The sequence below is a fragment of the Lates calcarifer genome, linkage group LG1, assembly GCF_001640805.2.
Source record: "Lates calcarifer isolate ASB-BC8 linkage group LG1, TLL_Latcal_v3, whole genome shotgun sequence".
NCBI classification, from domain to species: domain Eukaryota; kingdom Metazoa; phylum Chordata; class Actinopteri; family Centropomidae; genus Lates; species Lates calcarifer.
In genome coordinates, this window is record NC_066833.1 from 24,978,713 (window position 1) to 24,999,367 (window position 20,655).

Sequence of the window (20,655 nt, forward strand, 5' to 3'; positions counted from 1 at the left end):
ACAAGCAGAGTGTGCACGCATTGTACACCCACCTATGAAGGTGGATATTACTATCTTGATAACGTGCCCTTAAAACAACAGTGAAAACTATGCCATTGACTTCAGACCAAGGCATGGGTTTGCCCAGTGAGTAAGATAGGGCCCTATACGTTTTAAGTTTTGCAAATATGAACTTATTCAGCACAAAAAGAAGAAATAAACAACAGATAAAACTATAAATAAAGATGAAACTACAAAATATGTAATAAGTATACATGGAAGCTAATGTTCTGTACCCAAAATGCATTAACATTTCGGTGTAATATGAATGTTTGCTTGTTGTGTTGAGGTCTGATGGCTTTACCCTTGGTTCGCTGGTGGACAGCATATTGCACCACATGACAGAGGCCCAGGCACTGGGGATCTGACTGGTACTGGAGATGACAATCACAGGCAGGGAGCTGGCCTGGACAAGCAAGAGAGGAGGAGGCCATTCATTCTGACACCTGTGGCTGTTAAGTGAACTTCAGTCAAGTAAGTGGGAGCAAGCATCCATAAAGTTCTTCCTAAACCTGTCTCTTTACCGGCTGTGTGCTTGGTCGGGGTGCACAAGTCGCAGTGTGCCCGTAGTGACGCTACCAAGCAACGTGCAAAATTTAGCCAGGTGGTTGTAACTTAGCTGCACTGCAGGGTTGCAGCATTGGTTTGTTAGCTGATGAAGTAATTATCAAACAGCAAGCTTTTTGCAATCATTGCAATCTTTTTATACATTTGCAATGAAATGCAATCATTACATGTAAATTGATTCAAATTCTTCCATAGTTTAGTATAACAGCAGAGAACTATTTCTTTTGTGCTTCATTAAAGTTAAAAATGAAATTGAAATGCCTCTGATTGTAATTTAAATGTCACGTTCACTCACCTCAATGTTATAACTCAGACCAGCAAACTGGAGCTCTGTCACAAACTTAATGATGTGGAGTTCTTCGGTGACTCCCAGATGACTCTGATAAAGGAAAAAAAAAAAAACATGGTTTCTGGAGGAAATAAAATCTTATAAAATTATTACTTGCAAGCACTTGAAGTAGCACGGGGAAAAAAGCTTCTATGGCTGATTAAGTGTGCTGGTTACATCTACCTGCCTGCCATAAAACCTGAGTTTTAATGTTTCTATTCACTGAATCCCATCAGGTTGTATCTATCAACATGTGGGTGTTACTGAAACACATGGAATGTTATACGTCACAAATGCTCATGTGAACGTTGCTTTAAACCTGCATTAACAGATTTCTTGGCCACTTGCTGGCAGTGCAACAAGCTGTAAACAACACTGGCATATTACAACTTTACACATCCAGCAGATACAGAGCAACATAAGCTTCATTTGGAGTTGTGGGCTTTAACATGCTGAGCTACAAGGCAGGGATTACACTCAGTAGATCAGAGTTTGATGTAATGAAAAAGTGCTTCTATTTCATAATGAGTGGATTCCACTTTCATGCCAAAGAGAGACACATGAGAGCTCCTAGTTGAGTTTAATGACCACAGCCAGCAGGTGATGACAAATACACAGTGTATCAAGTGTTTGTTTATAACAAAAATGATCTAATATAATAAGTGAATATATACATTACCTCGCATGATCCTTTGGGTCTTGCTTTGCTTTCCTTGAGTGTCTGAAAGTTTTTTTTGAAAAATACATGTAGTCATTATATACTGTACAATCATCATTTGATTTACGCAATGTATGCACTGTATTACATGTGTTGTTGTTTTTGCTTTAACCCATGTTTATGTCATGCATATCTTCAACATATAAGTTCTGCAGTTTGTGGATTTTTGTACCATGTGCGCAAATTCTGCCACCAAGCCTCCATCAGGCCTGTCCACATCCAACACCTTACTGTTATCACTGGTGAAGTCAAAGTGACGGTACCTACAAAAACATCAGACCGAAGTGAGTCTATGATCAGAAATGAATCAGTACTCTTTAAGTATGAAGAATAATGAGGACCATTTACCCACCCATTAACAGTTGTGGTTTCTTCTACATCCCTTATTTTTAGGGGGAAAAAAAGGAAAAAGACTTATCAGAAAACAGACAAACCAGTCAACCAATTGTTTTAAAAAGGCAGATTTGTGTTAATGTAAAATAGTAATGTTCACTTACTTGTCAAATACAGGTTTCACTTTGAGCTGGCACTTGAATTCAGGGAGATTTGCCAAGAACCTGAGGAGACAAGAAACAAGACACTGCTAGGAGCACTGAGTTATCAACCAACCTCTGCCATGGTTTCCAGTCATCTCTCCCCATATGAATATTTTTTAATGAAATATGATATGTCTATGTCATTCAATTACCTCCATAGAGTTTATTGGTGAAGCAGTGATTGTCTGGAACATAATGGTAGAGATATGAAGCTAAGGAGTTAAGCCGATTACAGCTGCCATCCTCCACAAAGGAGCAAGCTACAAAAATGACTACAAAAGTACAACGCAATTACACAGCCTCAATACAGGTTTATAGGAGGTGAGTATTTGTTACTTAAAAGATTAAAGCTACTTCATCTTGACATGGGGAACAATTTATGTTTCTTCAAGTTAATTTAGAAAAAAAAAACAAAATTATAATTTCAGTAATTTAACAGGAAAAACTACAGAAACACTCCTTGCAGTACAATTTGATTTGATTTTACAGTTCATTCAGAAACAACGTCCTGGAACGTCCATCTTTAAACAGAGGTTAAATACCTGGGACTCCCCAACCAGTTCTCAAAACTGAGGAAGCCTTTCGGATGAGAGGTGAAATGTCTTCAAGAAACCTAAAAGAGGTCCAGTTGCCTTTAACTTACGCACTTAAGACTACCATGACCTGGATGACTGAGAACCTACACAGACATTTCAGAAACAATGTACATGAAACAAACCCTATTTTTTAAAAGTGTGAGTATAATGAGACAATTTCATCAGAGCGAGGCAAGACTTTTTTTTTTTTTTTTTGAAGGACCTGCATGACAATACTGCGTTAAGTACAGCCTTACCTGACTGCTGCTGTGAACCGCACCCCGGTCTTAAGAATCAGAGGTCGTTGTGGTAAACTCGACATGATGGGTTGTTTGTCCACCACTAGAGCACTGCAATGCAAGACCACAAAAAAACACATCAGCTATATGAAAGTGTGTGTGTTTAACTGTATATAACACAGGTGAGTCCTGATGCCACTGTGTGATGTCTCACTTTGCCAGAAGTTTTGTGAGTAAGGACAGTGTAAAGTTCTCAGTTTCTCCAGGGAAGCTGGAGGCATCAGGGCTGTTGTATTTCTTGCTCTGGTCTTGTAGTTTCTGCAGCTCTTGGTTTACTTGTATTAGCACGTCTGCCACAGCTGTGAACCTGCACACAGAACATCAGCACACACAGGCACACGCAACACAACTTAATCATTAAGCATCAAGTGTGAGACGTGATGTCAAATACACACAGTATCCTCCACAACATGAAATATGAAAAACCAGCGTGGCGTTGTGGACTTCTGGTTCTTACCACTCCTCGAGGTGGTCCAGACTGGTGTCGACTGGACCTCCAATGCAGGCCAGTTGCTGCCTGTGCTTCCACTCAGGCAGCTCCACATCAGTGAGAGCTGCAACAATCTGCTCTGCCTGGTTTAAAATGTCCACTATCTGCTGCAGCACCATCTGCAACACAACATATCAAGCATCATAATGTGAGGAGGATATCTGAATTAATATGGCTGTAACGATTCTTCAAATCCACACTTCAGTATCGCAGTTCTGTCTTCCCATATCACAATATGATGAAGTGGACGTCTGCATCGCAGTTTGTGTCTCTGCTTCACAATCATTACACCCCTGTTAAGCTAAGCTGCTTAACTGTGACTGTACTAATAATGTAGAGATTGTTGTGGCTTAGAATCATTTCTATCAAGAAAGACATCCATGATGTGACGTTTTGTTTTACAGCGAGTTTATGCATTGAGCTCAATGCAAAAATGAATGAGAGGGAATAAAATTTGACACTTAAAAATGAGTCAAATACAGCGCTGTTAGAAATGACTTGTTAACTCTGTTAACATGATGAGGTGTGGGGCAAAATGTATCACTTGTGCATTTTATGTCTCAGCTTTTAAAGAACATTGATTGAAGAATATCTGATGATGGAATTTCCCTTTAAATTGCTTAAAACATTAAAGTTTATGCTGTATCAGCAACAACTCACCAAAGATGCGTCTACAGTACCTGCTTTGTTTGCATGATAAAGTTGGCCTGCTTCAGACACCCCTCTTTCACAGCAGCATTGGATTGGGCCAATCCACTGTCCTGCTCCACTGATAATGACAAATGAGATAAACATGAACTCACAGCAAACCTATCATCTGTTTCTTTATGTCTCCCACCATACCTTTGTTTTGCCAGGTCTTCTGTACATAGTCAAGGTTTTCATTCAGGAGCTCCAGTGACTTAACTTCCTTCTTTACCTCCTGCATTAGAGTTAAAGCTTACACATTTACAAAATAATAAAGAATAGTTTTCCCAGAATGTTTGTCAGGTGAAATAATGAACCAGCAAATAACTGTGCAATCAAAAAAATAAATAAAGTTTACCAAAGTCTGTCTTTTCAGTTCATTGACTCCTCTGTCCAGCTCTTTCCATTTTTGTTGCACAGCTGGACTGCCACAACCCTGATGAAAACAAAGATATTTCTTTCACTCTTTTGCTGTTATCAGGGTAGGGTGATGATTCTCACATAATACACTCTTACGTTAACAGTGTGTGCCAGTGTGTACCATTACAGAGTGCACAGCCAGCATTAAAAATTAAAGAGAAAGCATAACATGTATCTGTCTCATTTATGACAGAATTTAACAGTAGTAGAGAGTAGAGAAAATGTTTGATGGGCGGCTGTGGCTTAGGAGGTAGAGCAGTCGTCCACCAATCAGAAGGTCGGTGGTTCAATTCCCGGCTCCTCCAGTCTGCATGCTGAAGTAGAAGGGCAAGATACTGAACCCCAAATTGCCTCCGATGTGTGTTTCACATCAGTGTGTGAATGTGTTTAGAAAGCACATTAAATATATAGAATGTGTGTGAATGGGGTGATTGTGATCTGTAGTGTAAAGCGCTTTGAGTGGTCGAAAAGACTAGAAAAGCGCTATATAAGTACAGTCCATTTACATTTGACCACAAGGGACATCATATTCACCTTCATTAAAATGAAATAGAAAGTTCATTGTGACAGCTGATATCAGTCATTTTACCTGTTTTTCAGAGGCTGAAGCCAGAACTTTCTTTTCCTCCTGTAGGCATTCAGAGAGGATTACAGCCAAGTTCAGTGGCTCATCTTGAAAGTGTTTCTGAGTTTTTAAAAAAGAAGGAAAAAAAGGAATCAAAACAAAACAAGAAAGAGTTATATATTTCCTCTAAATAACAAGTAAAGAACAGCTAAGGATGCTCCCAGAGAGAAACCCTACCACCAAGTAGTCTTTCATCCCTGGAAAATCAGGTCCTGGGAAAAAGTTATTGTCCTGGAGAGAATGATTCCACTGTTCATCCAAATACATCAGGAGTGCATGGAAACAAGCTCTTGCTTTATTTTCATCCAAAGCTGCCAAATCCCTAACATGGAGCAACAGAAAATTCTTATTACTTGAAGGCTTGTGTCATTCTGTGTGTGCTGGATGAGAGCATACTTTGCATATATACAATAATTCAACATCAAAACTAACTGGGATAAAAAAAGCTATTGTATCTTTTACAGTCAAATTTTAAGTAAGCAAAACCTCTAACACAGGGGACATCTCTGAACAGTAAAAACCATGGAGTTGACCTCACTACTTCCTCACCCAAATGGAGTTTTAAGTCAGTCAGCCTCAGTGGATTTGTAACCTGGGTGTGTAAAATATACTGCCTGCCTTAACTCATCCTAACTTTAAGTAGAGTAATAATTTTGTCATTTACATGTGTTATGGTGTTAATTGTAAAATAAAAAAAAATGTTTAGTTACATCAGCAATGTAATGAGAGCTCAACAAGCTGCACCTGCAGTGATGACAGTAGGTTGGAATTGGGTGGGGGCTCTGCCTTCCTTTATCACACTGCGAGACTGTGGATGTTTACTATTGTATTTGTGTATTGTGGTTTTCATCCCTTGTAATAGAATGCATTTACAGCAGCATCTTCTTTTCTTGCTGTATGTTTCTGCCTTTCTTACTTCCTCTGTATTATTATTATTATTATTATTATCATTATCATTATTATTAGATAGCAGTTAAATACTGTGTACAGGTATATGTATGTGTTTTCCCTAATGACTTGACAAATTACGTTCATGATTAAGAAAAGGTGTCACTACATGGTCCCTAGGGCACAGAAAGAACTATGAGCACCCCACTCTCTCTTTGTGTGTGTTTTAATTACAAACTGGTAACTTTATGGTTATTTTAACTTAGCTGAGCACAATTTCTATAGTAAAATGCACCACCTAAACACACTAAATGCTGACAAAACAAAGAATATCACTGTTGAAACTGTGTCCCCACTCATCCCAAAGCCATTCAACACGCACTATTCTCAGACTGTGTCCCTTACCAGTCCTGGCTCTCTAAGCAGAGGCACAGAGAGTGGCGGATGTGTCTGGGGAATTTTCTCTCATACAACTGACTCAACCGGCCCTGGATTAAGTTCCGTCTCAACAGTTCCTCCCACTGGGTCATCTGCAAGAATAAAAACAGTGACCATGAAGCCTGCAAACCTGCTGATATACAGCCTTAGTTTTATTATGGATATTCGGCAGAAATTCATTCCAGATCCAGTCGGGTCTTTAGAAACCTCAATTCTTCATTTGAGGAAACACTAAACATGGCAATTTTAATAACTTATCCCCGCCTGGACCACATTAGATCAAGTGCGGATCAAAAAAAAACGCTAAGACTTTGACTAACTTTCACTCTAACACACTTTCACAACAAAAACTGAAAACGGAAAACGGTCGCTCAGTAAATTAGTCGTTTATACATTACACTAAGAACTAGCTAAATACCAAATACCATAACAAAATGCAAGTTTTTCCACTACGTCTTCCTACAGACAACATTTTTTTTTTTTTTTACCTTAAAGTTGTCGGTGTTTGTCGTTGCTGTAATTTACTGCTGAGGTGAGCAGAACATTCCACAGCATGGAGATGGTTGCCGGTATTTATAATTACCTCACTTACAACACGTGATTCTCGAGAAACAGTCTCTCTGGCTGCTGCCTAGAAACCGGTGGTTACACTGTTCTCATTTCCTCTTCAAAACACTGAGAGTAAAAGGGACCCATTTCTTATGGAGTTCCATAACCTTCTGCCTCCAGTTTCAGCATCATACAGGAGAACTGTAATAATCTTCTTATCCCACTCTCGTCCAAGAAAACAACTAAACGAGTTCCCAAAAAGTTAAACTATTCAAAACAAATAATTAAATTATGGTTTGTTCGTGTTTAGCTTTGGGCCTATAGCTAGCAACCACATGTGCCAGATCCAATAGACTTAAAGCAGCATTGTAACTGAGTTGGAGTTATGTCTATGAGTGTAAGTCCAATTCACACACGTTTTCACCTGTTTACCTGAGGGAAATATCTGGCTATTCAGCCGCTAAATGCTCCACTGTGTTCAGCATCACTGAGAACAGTTAAGGCTGATGGAAGCTGAGATGCTGCAGACCACAAGCCCAAAACAATGAGCTAAAATAGGATAAAAATATAACTGCGTAATATAACTTGTCACTATAAGTGAACTTCTGATGCTATATGTCTAATTTAAAATATTGGTTAGTGCTGTTTTAAAAGCAGCACTAGATGACAGGGAAAGCACACCGTCACCATGGACTGTATTGAGCCAGCATACACAGTTTAATACATGTAATGCAGTTACACAAGGGGAACTAACGGCTGTTTTAAAGGGTTTAGCACAACTGTCAAGGTAGTCGGTCGTATGCTATTCAACACCACCCGGAAAGGAAGCCCCCCAAAAATAGAAAGTCCCATTTGTAAAAAAAAACGACGTATTCTCTGTGTTTTAAAGACGGAAATTGAAACCGTGTACTTGTGTAACCACTGGTGACTTGATAGCAGCGACAGAGACTGTTTCTCGAGAATCACATGTTATATGTGGGAGTGCGGAAATGGTAAATATCGCTAACTGGCTCCACTGGTAATTGATGCTCGCGGTTGACACAGTGTAACGGTGTTCTGCGTGTTGGAAGGTCTTGCCCACCTCAGCCAAAAATGACAACAATGGCAAACAACGACAGCCACAAGGTAAGTCATTTTGTTATTTGTAGGAAGATGTTGGGGGGGGGAAACTGCAGTTTATTTATGGTATTTGGTGTTTAGCTACTCGTTGGTGCTATGTACTTCGAAGTTACTAGACGACGCTTCAAGTTCTGGGGTACTCCCTGAGCGATTTTGTACCATAGTCTGTTGTGAAAGTTAGACACCCTAGTGAGAGTCTTAACGCTGTCTGAAACACACTTTAAAATCCATTAAAGTTATTTAAAGTTATTTATTGTGTTTGTTAAAGCTCAAAGATGGCAATTTCACAGCCAGTCCAGTCCTGGTTCTCTGTGCTTGGCACAAACATGCACTGTTGTTGTATGGCTTAGAGAGTGGGGACACAAAACACGCAATGCATGTATTTCATTTTAATGAAGGTGAATATGATGTCCCTGGTGGTCAAACATTTTCTCTACTCCTGTCAAATTCTGTCAAAAAAGAGACAGATATGAGTTCAGCTTTGTCTTATGTAGTTTTAATGCTGGCTGTGCACTCTGTAATGGTACACACTGGCACACACTGTTAACGTAAGAGTGTGTTATGTGAGAATCATCACCCTACCCTGATAACAGCAAAAGAGTGAAAGAAATATCTTTGTTTTCATCAGGGTTGTGGCAGTCCAGCTGTGCAACAAAAATGGAAAGAGCTGGACAGAGGAGTCAATGAACTGAAAAGACAGATTTCGGTAAACTCACTTGGGGGGGGGGGGGGGGGGGATACACAGTTGTATGATGGTTTATATTTCACCTGACAAACATTCTGGGAAAACCATTGCTTATTATTTTGTAAATGTGTAAACTTTAACTCTAATGCAAGAGGTAAAGAAGGAAGTTAAGTCACTGGAGCTCCTGAATGAAAACCTTGACTACGTACAGAAGACCTGGCAAAACAAAGGTATGGTGGGAGACATAAAGAAACAGATGATAGGTTTGCTGTAAGTTCATGCCTCATGTTTATCTCATTTGTCATTATCAGTGGAGCAGGACAGTGGATTGGCCCAATCCAATGCTGCTGTGAAAGAGGGGTGTCTGAAGCAGGCCAACTTTATCATGCAAACAAAAGAGGTACTGTAGATGCATCTTTGGTGAGTTGTTGCTGACACAGCATAAACTTTAATGTTTTAAGCAATTTAAAGGGAAATTCCATCATCAGATATTCTTCAATCAATGTTCTTTAAAAGCTGAGACATAAAATGCACAAGTGATACATTTTGCCCCACACCTCATCATGTTAACAGAGTTAACAAGTCATTTCTAACAGCGCTGTATTTGAGTTTTATTATTTTTAAGTGTCAAATTTTATTCCCTCTCATTCATTTTTGCATTGAGCTCAATCCATAAACTCGCTGTAAAACAAAACGTCACATCATGGATGTCTTTCTTGATAGAAATGATTCTAAGCCACAACAATCTCTACATTATTAGTACAGTCACAGTTAAGCCGCTTAGTTAACAGGGGTGTAATGATTGTGAAGCAGAGACACAAACTGCGATGCAGACGTCCACTTCATCATATTGTGATATGGGAAGACAGAACTGCGATACTGAAGTGTGGATTTGAAGAATTGTTACAGCCATATTAATTCAGATATCCTCCTCACATTATGATGCTTGATATGTTGTGTTGCAGATGATGCTGCAGCAGATAGTGAACATTTTAAACCGGGCAGAGCAAATTGTTGCAGCTCTCACTGATGTGGAGCTGCCTGAGTGGAAGCGCAGGCAGCAGCTGGCCTGCATTGGAGGTCCAGTCGACACCAGTCTGGACCACCTCGAGGAGTGGTAAGAGCCAGAAGTCCACAACACCACACTGGTTTTTCATATTTCATGTTGTGGAGGATACTGTGTGTATTTGACATCACGTCTCACCCTTGATGCTTAATGATTAAGTTGTGTTGCGTGTGCCTGTGTGTGCTGATGTTCTGTGTGCAGGTTCACAGCTGTGGCAGACGTGCTAATACAAGTAAACCAAGAGCTGCAGAAACTACAAGACCAGAGCAAGAAATACAACAGCCCTGATGCCTCCAGCTTCCCTGGAGAAACTGAGAACTTTACACTGTCCTTACTCACAAAACTTCTGGCAAAGTGAGACATCACACAGTGGCATCAGGACTCACCTGTGTTATATACAGTTAAACACACACACTTTCATATAGCTGACATGTTTTGTTGTGGTCTTGCATTGCAGTGCTCTAGTGGTGGAGAAACAACCCGTCATGTCGAGTTTACCACAATGACCTCAGATTCTTAAGACCGGGGTGCGGTTCACAGCAGCAGTCAGGTAAGGCTGTACTTAACGCAGTATTGTCATCAACACAGAATGGATGTGAGTCTTAAGTCTTGTCTATCTAAAGTGCAAAATGTGCAGTGATTTCAGGTTTCTCTTTTTACTCACTCTTTTAATAATTAGGGTTTATTTCATTTACATTGTTTCTGAACAAGCTGTGTATTGTATTGTACTGCAAGAAGTGTTTTTTTCTGTTAAATTACTGCAATTATAATGTTATTGTTTTCTAAATAAACTTTAGGATATACAAAATATTCCCCATATCAAGATGAAGTAGCTTTAATCACAAAAGTATCAAACACTCACCTCCTATAAACCTGTATTGAGGCTGTGTAATTGCGTTGTACTTTTGTAGTCATTTTTGTAGCTTGCTCCTTTGTGGAGGATGGCAGCTATAATCGGCTTAAGTCCTTAGCTTCATATCTCTATCTTCATTATGTTCTAGACAATCACTGCTTCACCAATAAACTGCAGAATACAAGCTTGGAGCAATATGGAGTCAATAGCATGACACAGATGTATCATATTAAATTTTTTCAAAATATTTATGGGGAGAGATGACTGGAAATGATGGCAGAGGTTGGTTGATAACTCAGTGCTCCTAGCAGTGTCTTGTTTCTTGTCTCCTCAGGTTCTTGGCAAATCTCCCTGAATTCAAGTGCCAGCTCAAAGTGAAACCTGTATTTGACAAGTAAGTGAACATTACTATTTTACATTAACACAAATCTGCCTTTTTAAAACAATTGGTTGACTGGTTTGTCTGTTTTCTGATAAGTCTTTTTCCTTTTTTTTCCCCTAAAAATAAGGGATGTAGAAGAAACCACAACTGTTAATGGGTGGGTAAATGGTCCTCATTATTCTTCATACTTAAAGAGTACTGATTAATTTCTGATCATAGACTCAGTCCGGTCTGATGTTTTTGTAGGTTCTGTCACTTTAACTTCACCAGTGATAACAGTAAGGTGTTGGATGTGGACAGGCCTGATGGAGGCTTGGTGGCAGAATTTGCGCACATGGTACAAAAATCCACAAACTGCAGAACTTATATGTTGAAGATATGCATGACATAAACATGGGTTAAAGCAAAAAATCCCTCTTTTTGCATCAATATGCTATTAAACAAACAACAAACATATAGCTTTGTACATTATGAACAATACATGTGCATACGTTACTTGTACAGTATATGATGACTGCATTTACTTCTTAAAAAAATTTCATTTTTGTTATAAACAAACACTTGATACACTGTGTATTTGTCATCACCTGCTGGCTGTGGTCATTAAACTCAACTAGGAGCTCTCATGTGTCTCTCTTTGGCATGAAAGTGGAATCCACTCATTATGAAATAGAAGCACTTTTTCATTACATCAAACTCTGATCTACTGAGTGTAATCCCTGCCTTGTAGCTCAGCATGTTAAAGCCCACAACTCCAAATGAAGTTTATGTTGCTCTGTATCTGCTGGATGTGTAAAGTTGTAATATGCCAGTGTTGTTTACAGCTTGTTGCACTGCCAGCAAGTGGCCAAGAAATCTGTTAATGCAGGTTTAAAGCAACGTTCACATGAGCATTTGTGACGTATAACATTCCATGTGTTTCAGTAACACCCACATGTTGATAGATACAACCTGATGGGATTCAGTGAATGGAAATTCACTCTGTGTGGGCATATTTTGTTTACCTCAACATCAAAACTTATTTATGAATGCAACAGATATTAACTTTAAAAAAATTATTGTATTTTGGGGGCTTTTAGCCTTTATTTTGATAGTGACAGTAGAGAGAGACAGGAAACAAGGGGAGAGCGTAGAAGAGTGACATGCAGCAAAGGTCTACCCAGATTGGGAACTGGGGCCTGGCCGCTCAGAGCACATAGGCCCATTTGGTACACACCCTAACCATTCGGCTATGAGACGCCCCTAGATATTAACTTTTGTTAGTATTGAGTTGTATTTCATTAAGCTTTTTTCTCCATGCTACTTTTAAGTGCTTGCAAATAACTTATTTTACAAGGTTTTCTTTCCTCCAGAAACTATGTATTTTTTCTTCTTCATCAGAGTTGTCTGAGCATCACTGAAGAACTCCACATCATTAAGTTTGCTGCACTGAGTTGTAAAATCGAGGTGGGTGTCTTCATGCTGAGAGACAAAATTGTGGGTGAGTATTTGGCCATCAGATTGAACCATGCCACTTTCTATTTTTTTCCCTAACAAGGATTTCAACCCTTCTTAGGAATGTTTATCTGAACTGATTGTTAGAACAAATTTTAATTGCAAAATACAAATCAATATTGGAGACAGAAAGGCAACTTTCTTGGTGAGAGTTAGATAAAATGATTTGATAATAATTTTTTTATAAATTGAATAAATAAAGATAATTGTTATTAATAGGCAGATTGTGTCACCTTTGGAAAGAGCCAGGTGTTTCCCAGCTGTTTTCCCCTTATTTCAAGTCTGAGCTAGGCTGTCCAGACAGTTGTTAGCTCCATATTTACCACATAGTATCAATCTGTAGTGTGTTTCCAACATGTTGAGCTATTCTTTAAATACTACAGTGTATTAACACTGTTGTAGGTACAAAGACTTATAGAACTGGAGGAAGAATCTTGGAACATTTTCTTCTCTGAATATCACCCCTTCCCCCAGATCTGTAGTAGGATTACAAATGAACGAGTCTGTCAGTATTTTTAAATATGATATATATTTCTTAAGTTAAACCTATTCCTTGGATAGACATAAGCTATAAATGACAAAGTGTTCATTTCAGAGTTTATGTTATTTTTGTGACTTTTTTAATGTAACTGGGTTCCTCCTGATGGTATTATTTCATTGTGTATAATTCTATCATCCTCAAATAATTACCACATTAATAATGATGTAGTGACCACTAAATCAATAACACTGACTTCTGAGTATTATTATTTGGGAACGTACATGGGGATTAAGTCTCTATGCCTCTCAGTTGACTAACCTCTTGTTTTATTGTGCATATGGGTTTTCAGGTACATCATGGGGTTTGTAAGCAGGAAGACAACACGGGACCTGTTGAAGGAAAAACCGACTGGGACCTTTCTGATTCGATTTAGCGAGAGCAGTAAAGAAGGAGCTGTCACTTTCAGCTTTGTTGAACACTCCAATGGTGGTATGTTCCTGTGCACAAATGTGTTTGGACAAAATTCAAAACTCTTTCAAATTAGGGTTCTAAGGATACAGGATTATTCAAGGCCAATACTTTTAATACTTTTGCAAAACCCTCTTAAATAGCACTATCCAACTATCCAGGATGAAATAACACTATAGAATTTTCATACTGTAACAATAGTCAAACCAAAGCCAGAGATGTCTTTGTTGTTATGGCAGTTAATGTCATGCCTAATAACAGATGGACCTTTAACAAGCAGAAATGTTGTATTTACATGTGTTTTATTTTCAGTTCACATTTGCCCATTTGCCATTTGTACTTAGGAAATTTAAAGGAGCTACTTGTAAGTTTTGGTATCGCTACATACGTTAGCATTACCAGTTTACTTAGCAGTCTGTCTTGCCTTGTCATTTCAGGCAATAGACACACCACAAACAAATCAGTCCCAGTACATCGATGCACTCTTTTCAGTATCACGTACCGACGGGAAAATATGTTGTTGTACTGGTCAACAAGACCAACATTCTACAACCATGCTTGGGGCTCTGTGAGGCTGTGCTAATGTCAGCATGCTAACATGCTCACAACAACCATGCATTTACCATGTACACCATGTTAGGTTAGCTCATTAGCATGCTACAACTTACAAATTAACTCTAAATAAACAATACAGCTGAGTTTGATGGAAGTGTTGTACATATTTCACATATTTGATCATATATCCATCCTTCTGGTGACTTTGGATCACCAAAGTCAACAGGATACATCCTCTGGGGACCATGTCTATACTCAAGTTCACTGCAATCCATCTAAATTGAGATATTCCAGTGTGGACTGACAAATGTTGTTATCCTTAGAGCCACGTAGCTAGCATGGCTAAAAATTGACACAATTTAACATGTGCAAAGACTGAGAAAATAGGAGAATTCAGGTGAAGTTTTTACAGCTCAATTCTGTAATTTATTTACCATGTTACAGTACATTCACATTTATATTAAGGAGCTTTAAATGGTAAGATGTGGATTCAGTGTGTTTGTCATATTGTGATGCTTGTCATAAATGAAAATACAAGCCTGTTGGACTCCTGTGTACTCACTCATTCAGCCCTCACATGGTGTCTGAAGACCCTCTGGTGTTGTATTAGTCAAATTACAATTGATCCATAAAGTGATACATCAAATCTAAGGATGAGCGAACTCTAATAAAAATATGTGTTTAATATTTTGAGAAATCTAAATGATTCAGTGCAGTCTAATGATACACAATTAGTAAGCTATACATTTGACAGGTAAACTGTCAAAGAGACTTGTTGCTTTTGAGACGGCATTTATTTAACAGCTGAGAGTGTGGGCCAGAGCAACAGTATAAAATGATACATATTTCAGTAGTTGCAATGTGCTCTGCAGTACTTTGACTTTCTGATTAAATGTTTTCCCTGACAGTACATGGATTTCTAAGAATACCTTTTGGCATTTTCCAGGACTGAAAACTTGTGATATGCAGGATTTAGTGAGGCCTAGGATCACTAAATGTTTTGTCCCTTTCTCTGTATAAATACAATTACAGTTTCAGTAATTAATAAAGACAATATTACTTCTTTTGGCGAATATTTTTATTTTAGTAAACAAAAGTAAAAAAATATCTACAGTACAGCATTGTTATTTTTACCCACAGCAGCAGTATTTTCCTCTACAGTACACATGAAAGGCAGAAAGAAAGCTTGTGCAAATAATCAACTTGAAGAACAAAAACACAATTATACTGCCCAACTAACACTTACACTTATATCTCTGTGTAATATATACATTTAATATATTCAGCAGCATCTTGACTTCCCTGTAAATATAGTAATCCATATTTATTTTTGTATGTTAATATACAGTATAATGCTTATACATATCAACAATTGCTTTTATAACATTTTCTTTTTATACTAATTGACTTTGTTCTGGTTTTATTTAAATTTTTTTTTGTTGTTTTGTATTGTACAAATACCTGCACCAAAACATGTAGAACAAAATCAGTGTAAAATGACAATGCACGTAGTGGATTCTTTTCCATTCCACTTTCTGATTCTAACACAAAGACCCGGTCCATTGTCAGATGGAGCTAATAGGATTAAAAATACTGAGTTAGTGGTGTATCTTGATAAGATGTCAACCATACAGGAGATCCACATGAATCATAGATATCGTGGAAGAGTTCCTGAATCACTTGCTCTGCCTACAAGTAAAGAAAAGATTTTGTTTAAATTAACTGCAGAGTACAAGTCTCATACAAACAAGGAAAAGTGAACAATTTGAATCTTTGAAAAACCTGGAATTACTGATATGGTGAGATTATTAAAGCTGCACTAATACTTTAGTAGTATGTGTGACGTGAGAGGTGTTGTCATCTCTGCTGAGTTTTTTTTAATATTCTTTTTCTCTTTCAGTTTGTTGTTCCTCCCTGAAGCAGCTTTAACAAAAAAAAACAAAAAAAACATTTACACTGAACTGAGTCGACAAACCCTGAGACCGGAGACGCAACAGTTCTTGATTCTGCTGCGATGAGCAAGTATGTGAAAAAAAGCCATCATCAATGGGGCTCTGATACTACAATCCACAATGGCAACATGTAAATAAGGCGCCTCCATTTTAATCCAGTGGAATGTGACATTAATGCACACAGTAACTAACAAACTGACAGACCAAGGCAGCAGTATTCTAGCACCTTCAGTGTTCTGCTCTGTTAAATTATTGTTTTTGTCAATGGAGTCTGGTTGAGATAACAGGCAAGGTTTCTGGTCAATAAAAACGTCTGTCTCGAATCCTGTCCATGAAGGTGTCAGATACCACTTTAGTGGATGTAATTTGACGCAAGCAACGCTGGATTGATACAAAAGATCTTTGTCTGGTTCGATTATTTACACCCAAAAACGTGAGAATAATGGAGTTATCCAGTTTTGACCTTTAATTCTTGGTCAGTCCAGCATAAACTCTGGTCCCATCCCACCTTACTTCCAACAACAACCCATTGTACATTACCTATCCACCACCAAACAGTACACACTTGAAGCTAGCAACTAGCTCGTAAACATAGTGGAGCATTTAGTAGCTCAAAAGCCAGATAATTTACCTAGGTGTTAATGGAGACAAAACTTCAAACCCACACTTACATCTGGGTCGATGTCCATGCGCACCGGAGGTGGAGATGGAGGTGGCGTAGGATAGCTGTAGCAAAATCATAGACAATTAAGACAAAATTTTATTGCACAGCAGGAAACAATACAATGCATTTTTCATTGATTATTATTATCTTACTCTGCGACTTGGACGCGTCTTCTGGTGACGTACCCCGTTATAGGTGCCTTTTCTGCTTGAACAGAGGTGATTAGAGGTCATTTCAGGGCTCTCGCTCAGTTAAACACAGTGTGTTTTTAATAATATGTCAGACTTTCAGTGAACTGGATAATCTATGTAGTTACAATGGCAACATAAATCCATTAGTCATTACGAGTTGGTGAGTGTGAGGCGCTTCAAATCAGCACAGTATTATGCAATTGGTAATATTACGCTATACATTTCTGCACAAAACAAATTTGAAGAAAATGGAACAAAATCCTGTTTATCTGTTGTTGCACTTGGTGAATAAAGTGATCGGATTCTCAGGGTGAAAGTCAAGCAACAGACAATACCAGTGCTGTAGTAGCGTCCAAAGGCAGTGTCTCTGTGGATGTCTGGGTAGAGATACAGCAGAGGATTCCTGGTCAAGTCCTCCTTCATTCGATAGCTGTCAATACTGTCTGGCAGAGACTGGGCCAACAGATCCTTCTTGGTGTAGGGCTCTACTGCATGCACATTGTTCTCTATAAGGCAACCACATACAGACAGAAAGTAAACAAATGCAAGATGACGAGTGTCTAAATCTCTGAATGCAGCAGTATGCCGTAAGAAGAAGAAAGGAACAATTCATTGTACGTTATATATTCTCAGTTCATAGTGGTTTGTTTGGCCTTTTTATCTCACACAGTGTCTACAGAGAAGGCGTAGTGTAAGCAGCATGTTAGCAGAGCAGCAGCTGCTCTGGTACTGTGTAGTGTCTTAAAAATCATCTCATATTGTGTATTACACCATCTCAAAACACACGTATAGGTTGTTATAGTGATTAAGAAAAGACATAAACTGGAAAAAACATTAACACAGCATATGTGATATTTTATATTGGTTTTCACTATGTTTAAAATATAATAAAATATAAATACTTAGAATTACTGTGATCCTGGTTTTTACTTTTCCTCTACGGGCTTGACTTTAGGCTTGACCTAACCTCTGGGAGATTTTTGCTTATCTCCGGTGGCCTTTTTGACTGTTTTTCTTTGACTCTACAAAACCTCTGAAGAACAGAGAAACAAGGGATTGTAGCTCAGGTCTTTAATCCTGGCCCAGACCTGAGGTTCTGAGATTCCACAGCCGCCTGTGGTGTCTACACAGGAGGCAGTCAGGCACAGTATTGAGTTGTAGGTCACCCTTATTTAAATTTGCGAATTCTGTTAATGCTACATAGCCAACATTTTCATTAACAGCTGTTTACCTGCCTTTCCAAGAGCTTTAGCAATTGCTGCATTTACTATACAAGAGGTTATACAATACTCTCTAAGCAGTGCTACTTTTTCAGAGCAGACTGGACACAGTGATTTGGTATCAGAAAGTAATGAGATGGTCTGGCTGGACCAGGGCTGGCTGGTTAGCTGGTTAGCATGCTAACTTCAGTAGAAGAAAAGGTGACAGAAATGAAAGCAAAACATTGGCGTTGCTTCCCATCACTGAGACAGCTCTTGGTGTGTAAGGTGATAAAGAGTGATGCTGGACTCAACATTTACTGTAGACTGGTTAAGTAAGCAGTTAATGCTAACATATGTAGTGATAGCAAAACTTAAAAATAGCTCCTTTAAGAATACACTTCCAGTTGCGTTTATGGGCGTATGTGTAGACACGCTGTTAAGCTTTCTAGGTACAAATGATAAGTGGGCTTATGTGAAGTGACAATGAAACACATGTAAATACAATGTTTCTGTTTGCAAAAGGTCCATTTGTTATTAGGCATCACATACACCACCGTAACAATCAATACATCTCTGGCTTTGGTTTGACTATTATTACAGTATGAACTATAGTATTATTTCATCCCAGTGCTATTTGAGAGGGTTTAGAACACACATTCATGCACAGGAACATACCACCATTGGAGTGTTCAACAAAGCTGAAAGTGACAGCTCCTTCTTTACTGCTCTCGCTAAAGCGAATCAGAAAGGTCCCAGTCGGTTTTTCCTTCAACAGGTCCCATGTTGTCTTCCTGCTTACGAACCCCATGATGTACCTGAAAACCCATATGCACAATAAAACAAGAGCTTAGTCAACTGAGAGGCATAGTGACTTAATCCCCATGTACGTTCCCAAATAATAATACTCAGAAGTCAGTGTTGCTGATTTAGTGGTCACTGTGTCATTATTAATGTGGTAATTATTTGAGGATGATAGAATTATACTCAATGAAACACGGCAAGATGATTTCAGTCTGTCTTACCCATCCTGCCAAAGATCCACTAGGTGTCTTTTGATCAAATCCAGGATTCCATCAATCCAAATCCAGACACTTTCATTCTGTGACACAGGGAAACATGTAATGAGCAAAGAAATGCACACGCGTCCTACAGGTTGTACCAATTGTGTAAACTACAGAATGGCAGGGACCTTGCTAAACATTCACCTTGGAGAACTTGTCCCAATGAATAATACCATCAGGATTATCTGTGGAGAAATCTGGTTGCATAAAAAAAGTCACAAAAATATCATGAACTCTGAAATATAAACCGATGGGTTTAATTCAAGAACCACATTTATAATATTTTAAAACATGACTGCTGACTGACTCCCTTCTTTGGAATCCTACTACAGTTCCAGGGGAGGAGGTGATATTTTGAGAAAAAAATATCCAAAATTAAAGTCAGAAATTTATGAGAAAAAAAACCCTCAGATATACTCCAAAACTATGAAGTCATGAATTTGCCACAGTGCTTCACTTTGCAAGGTTGGATCGACGTCACCATACACTAGTGAGGAGATGCAACAGTATGGAAACTGGCTATATCAGCTGATAATGCACAAAATTGCAAATGTCTCTTCAGATTCTGGATGCTTATGATAATACATTTTAGCTTAGACTCAAAATAAGGGGGCAACATCTGACCTGGGTCTTTCCAAAAGTTACAAAATCTGCCTATTAGCACCTCTAAAGCTCAATAATTAACAATACTTATGTCTTTTATTTAATCTGTACAAAAAATGAGAAGTGAGTGGCATTAATCTTCTCATCTAACTCTAAGAAAGCTAATAGGTATATTCCCTATTAACATACATAGACGTTGACAATGATTTACAACTTGCACGGTCTCCAATACTGATTAGTATTTTGCTATTAAAATTTCTAAAAATCCATTTCTATCAACATTCCAAACAAGGAGTGAAATAGAAAGTGGCATGGTTCAATCTGATGGCCAAATACTCACCCACAATTTTGTCTCTCAGCATGGAGAGCTGATCTTCATCAAGTCCTCGTTGGCCAACAGACAAAAACTGCCAGCTCAGAACCTGTGACAGCTGCTGCCAGGTGAGTGGAGGAGGGTCGACAAACAATGACAGGTTCTACAGAAACAAAAATGGAATTTGAACACGATTTTCTTCTGCAGTGACCATGATGTCACATCCCTGGTGTGTATGTACCAAGCAGAGTGTGCATTTTACTATCTTGATAACATTCCCTTAAATTAACACTAAAATACTGCACCATTGGCTCTGCAAACATGAACTTACTCAGCACAAAAAGAAGAAATTAAAGATAAAACTGAAATTAAAGATGAAACTACACAATATTAAGTATTCATAGAAG

The 20,655-nt window shown here is 38.5% G+C and overlaps 2 protein-coding genes across 10 annotated transcripts in view; one reads left to right on the forward strand and one right to left on the reverse strand.

The window, feature by feature from the left end:
* LOC108897177 (signal transducer and activator of transcription 1-alpha/beta) overlaps positions 1–20,655 on the reverse strand; it is a 36,134-nt gene that overhangs the window by 8,633 nt on the left and 6,846 nt on the right. For 3 of the 7 annotated variants that reach the window (XM_051072727.1, XM_018696652.2, XM_051072725.1), the window contains 8 exons: positions 20,276–20,411; positions 19,477–19,529; positions 19,294–19,370; positions 18,947–19,086; positions 17,405–17,575; positions 17,031–17,082; positions 16,886–16,940; positions 15,323–15,951 (listed from right to left, as the gene is read on the reverse strand). In XM_051072727.1, the coding sequence (XP_050928684.1) occupies positions 15,847–15,951; positions 16,886–16,940; positions 17,031–17,082; positions 17,405–17,575; positions 18,947–19,086; positions 19,294–19,370; positions 19,477–19,529; positions 20,276–20,411 (789 nt within the window). In that variant the 3' untranslated portion in view covers positions 15,323–15,846. Of the gene's footprint in view, positions 1–343; positions 446–901; positions 986–1,613; positions 1,656–1,824; positions 1,916–2,004; positions 2,035–2,149; positions 2,210–3,020; positions 3,114–3,216; positions 3,370–3,519; positions 3,672–4,232; positions 4,322–4,395; positions 4,475–4,597; positions 4,676–5,248; positions 5,345–5,461; positions 5,607–6,577; positions 6,703–7,098; positions 7,197–15,322; positions 15,952–16,845; positions 16,941–17,030; positions 17,083–17,404; positions 17,576–18,946; positions 19,087–19,293; positions 19,371–19,476; positions 19,530–20,275; positions 20,412–20,655 lie in introns of those variants that run through there. The other 4 variants (XM_018696648.2, XM_051072720.1, XM_051072728.1 and 1 more) reach the window with 4 other exon arrangements.
* Positions 7,928–15,720, forward strand: LOC108897185 (signal transducer and activator of transcription 1-alpha/beta). 3 transcript variants are annotated; one of them, XM_051072762.1, is made up of 12 exons: positions 7,928–8,284; positions 8,907–8,984; positions 9,118–9,193; positions 9,275–9,363; positions 9,929–10,080; positions 10,231–10,383; positions 10,487–10,579; positions 11,217–11,276; positions 11,392–11,421; positions 11,511–11,601; positions 12,645–12,744; positions 13,589–15,720. In XM_051072762.1, exons 1-7 carry the CDS (start codon positions 8,252–8,254, stop codon positions 10,533–10,535), a joined length of 630 nt encoding a protein of 209 aa, XP_050928719.1. In that variant the 5' UTR covers positions 7,928–8,251; the 3' UTR covers positions 10,536–10,579; positions 11,217–11,276; positions 11,392–11,421; positions 11,511–11,601; positions 12,645–12,744; positions 13,589–15,720. The 3 variants fall into 3 exon arrangements, with proteins under 3 accessions (XP_050928719.1, XP_050928717.1, XP_050928721.1); XM_051072760.1 differs by lacking the exon at positions 11,511–11,601; XM_051072764.1 differs by lacking the exon at positions 11,511–11,601 and having other exon boundaries at positions 12,645–12,710.

Excerpts from the sequence above, each read along its gene's own strand:
- LOC108897185 (XM_051072762.1), top strand. The coding sequence starts at position 8,252 with ATGACAACAATGGCAAACAACGACAGCCACAAG. Across the intron at positions 9,364-9,928 it reads TTATCATGCAAACAAAAGAG|ATGATGCTGCAGCAGATAGT; the intron begins GTACTGTAGATG and ends GTTGTGTTGCAG. Across the intron at positions 10,384-10,486 it reads CTCACAAAACTTCTGGCAAA|TGCTCTAGTGGTGGAGAAAC; the intron begins GTGAGACATCAC and ends CTTGCATTGCAG.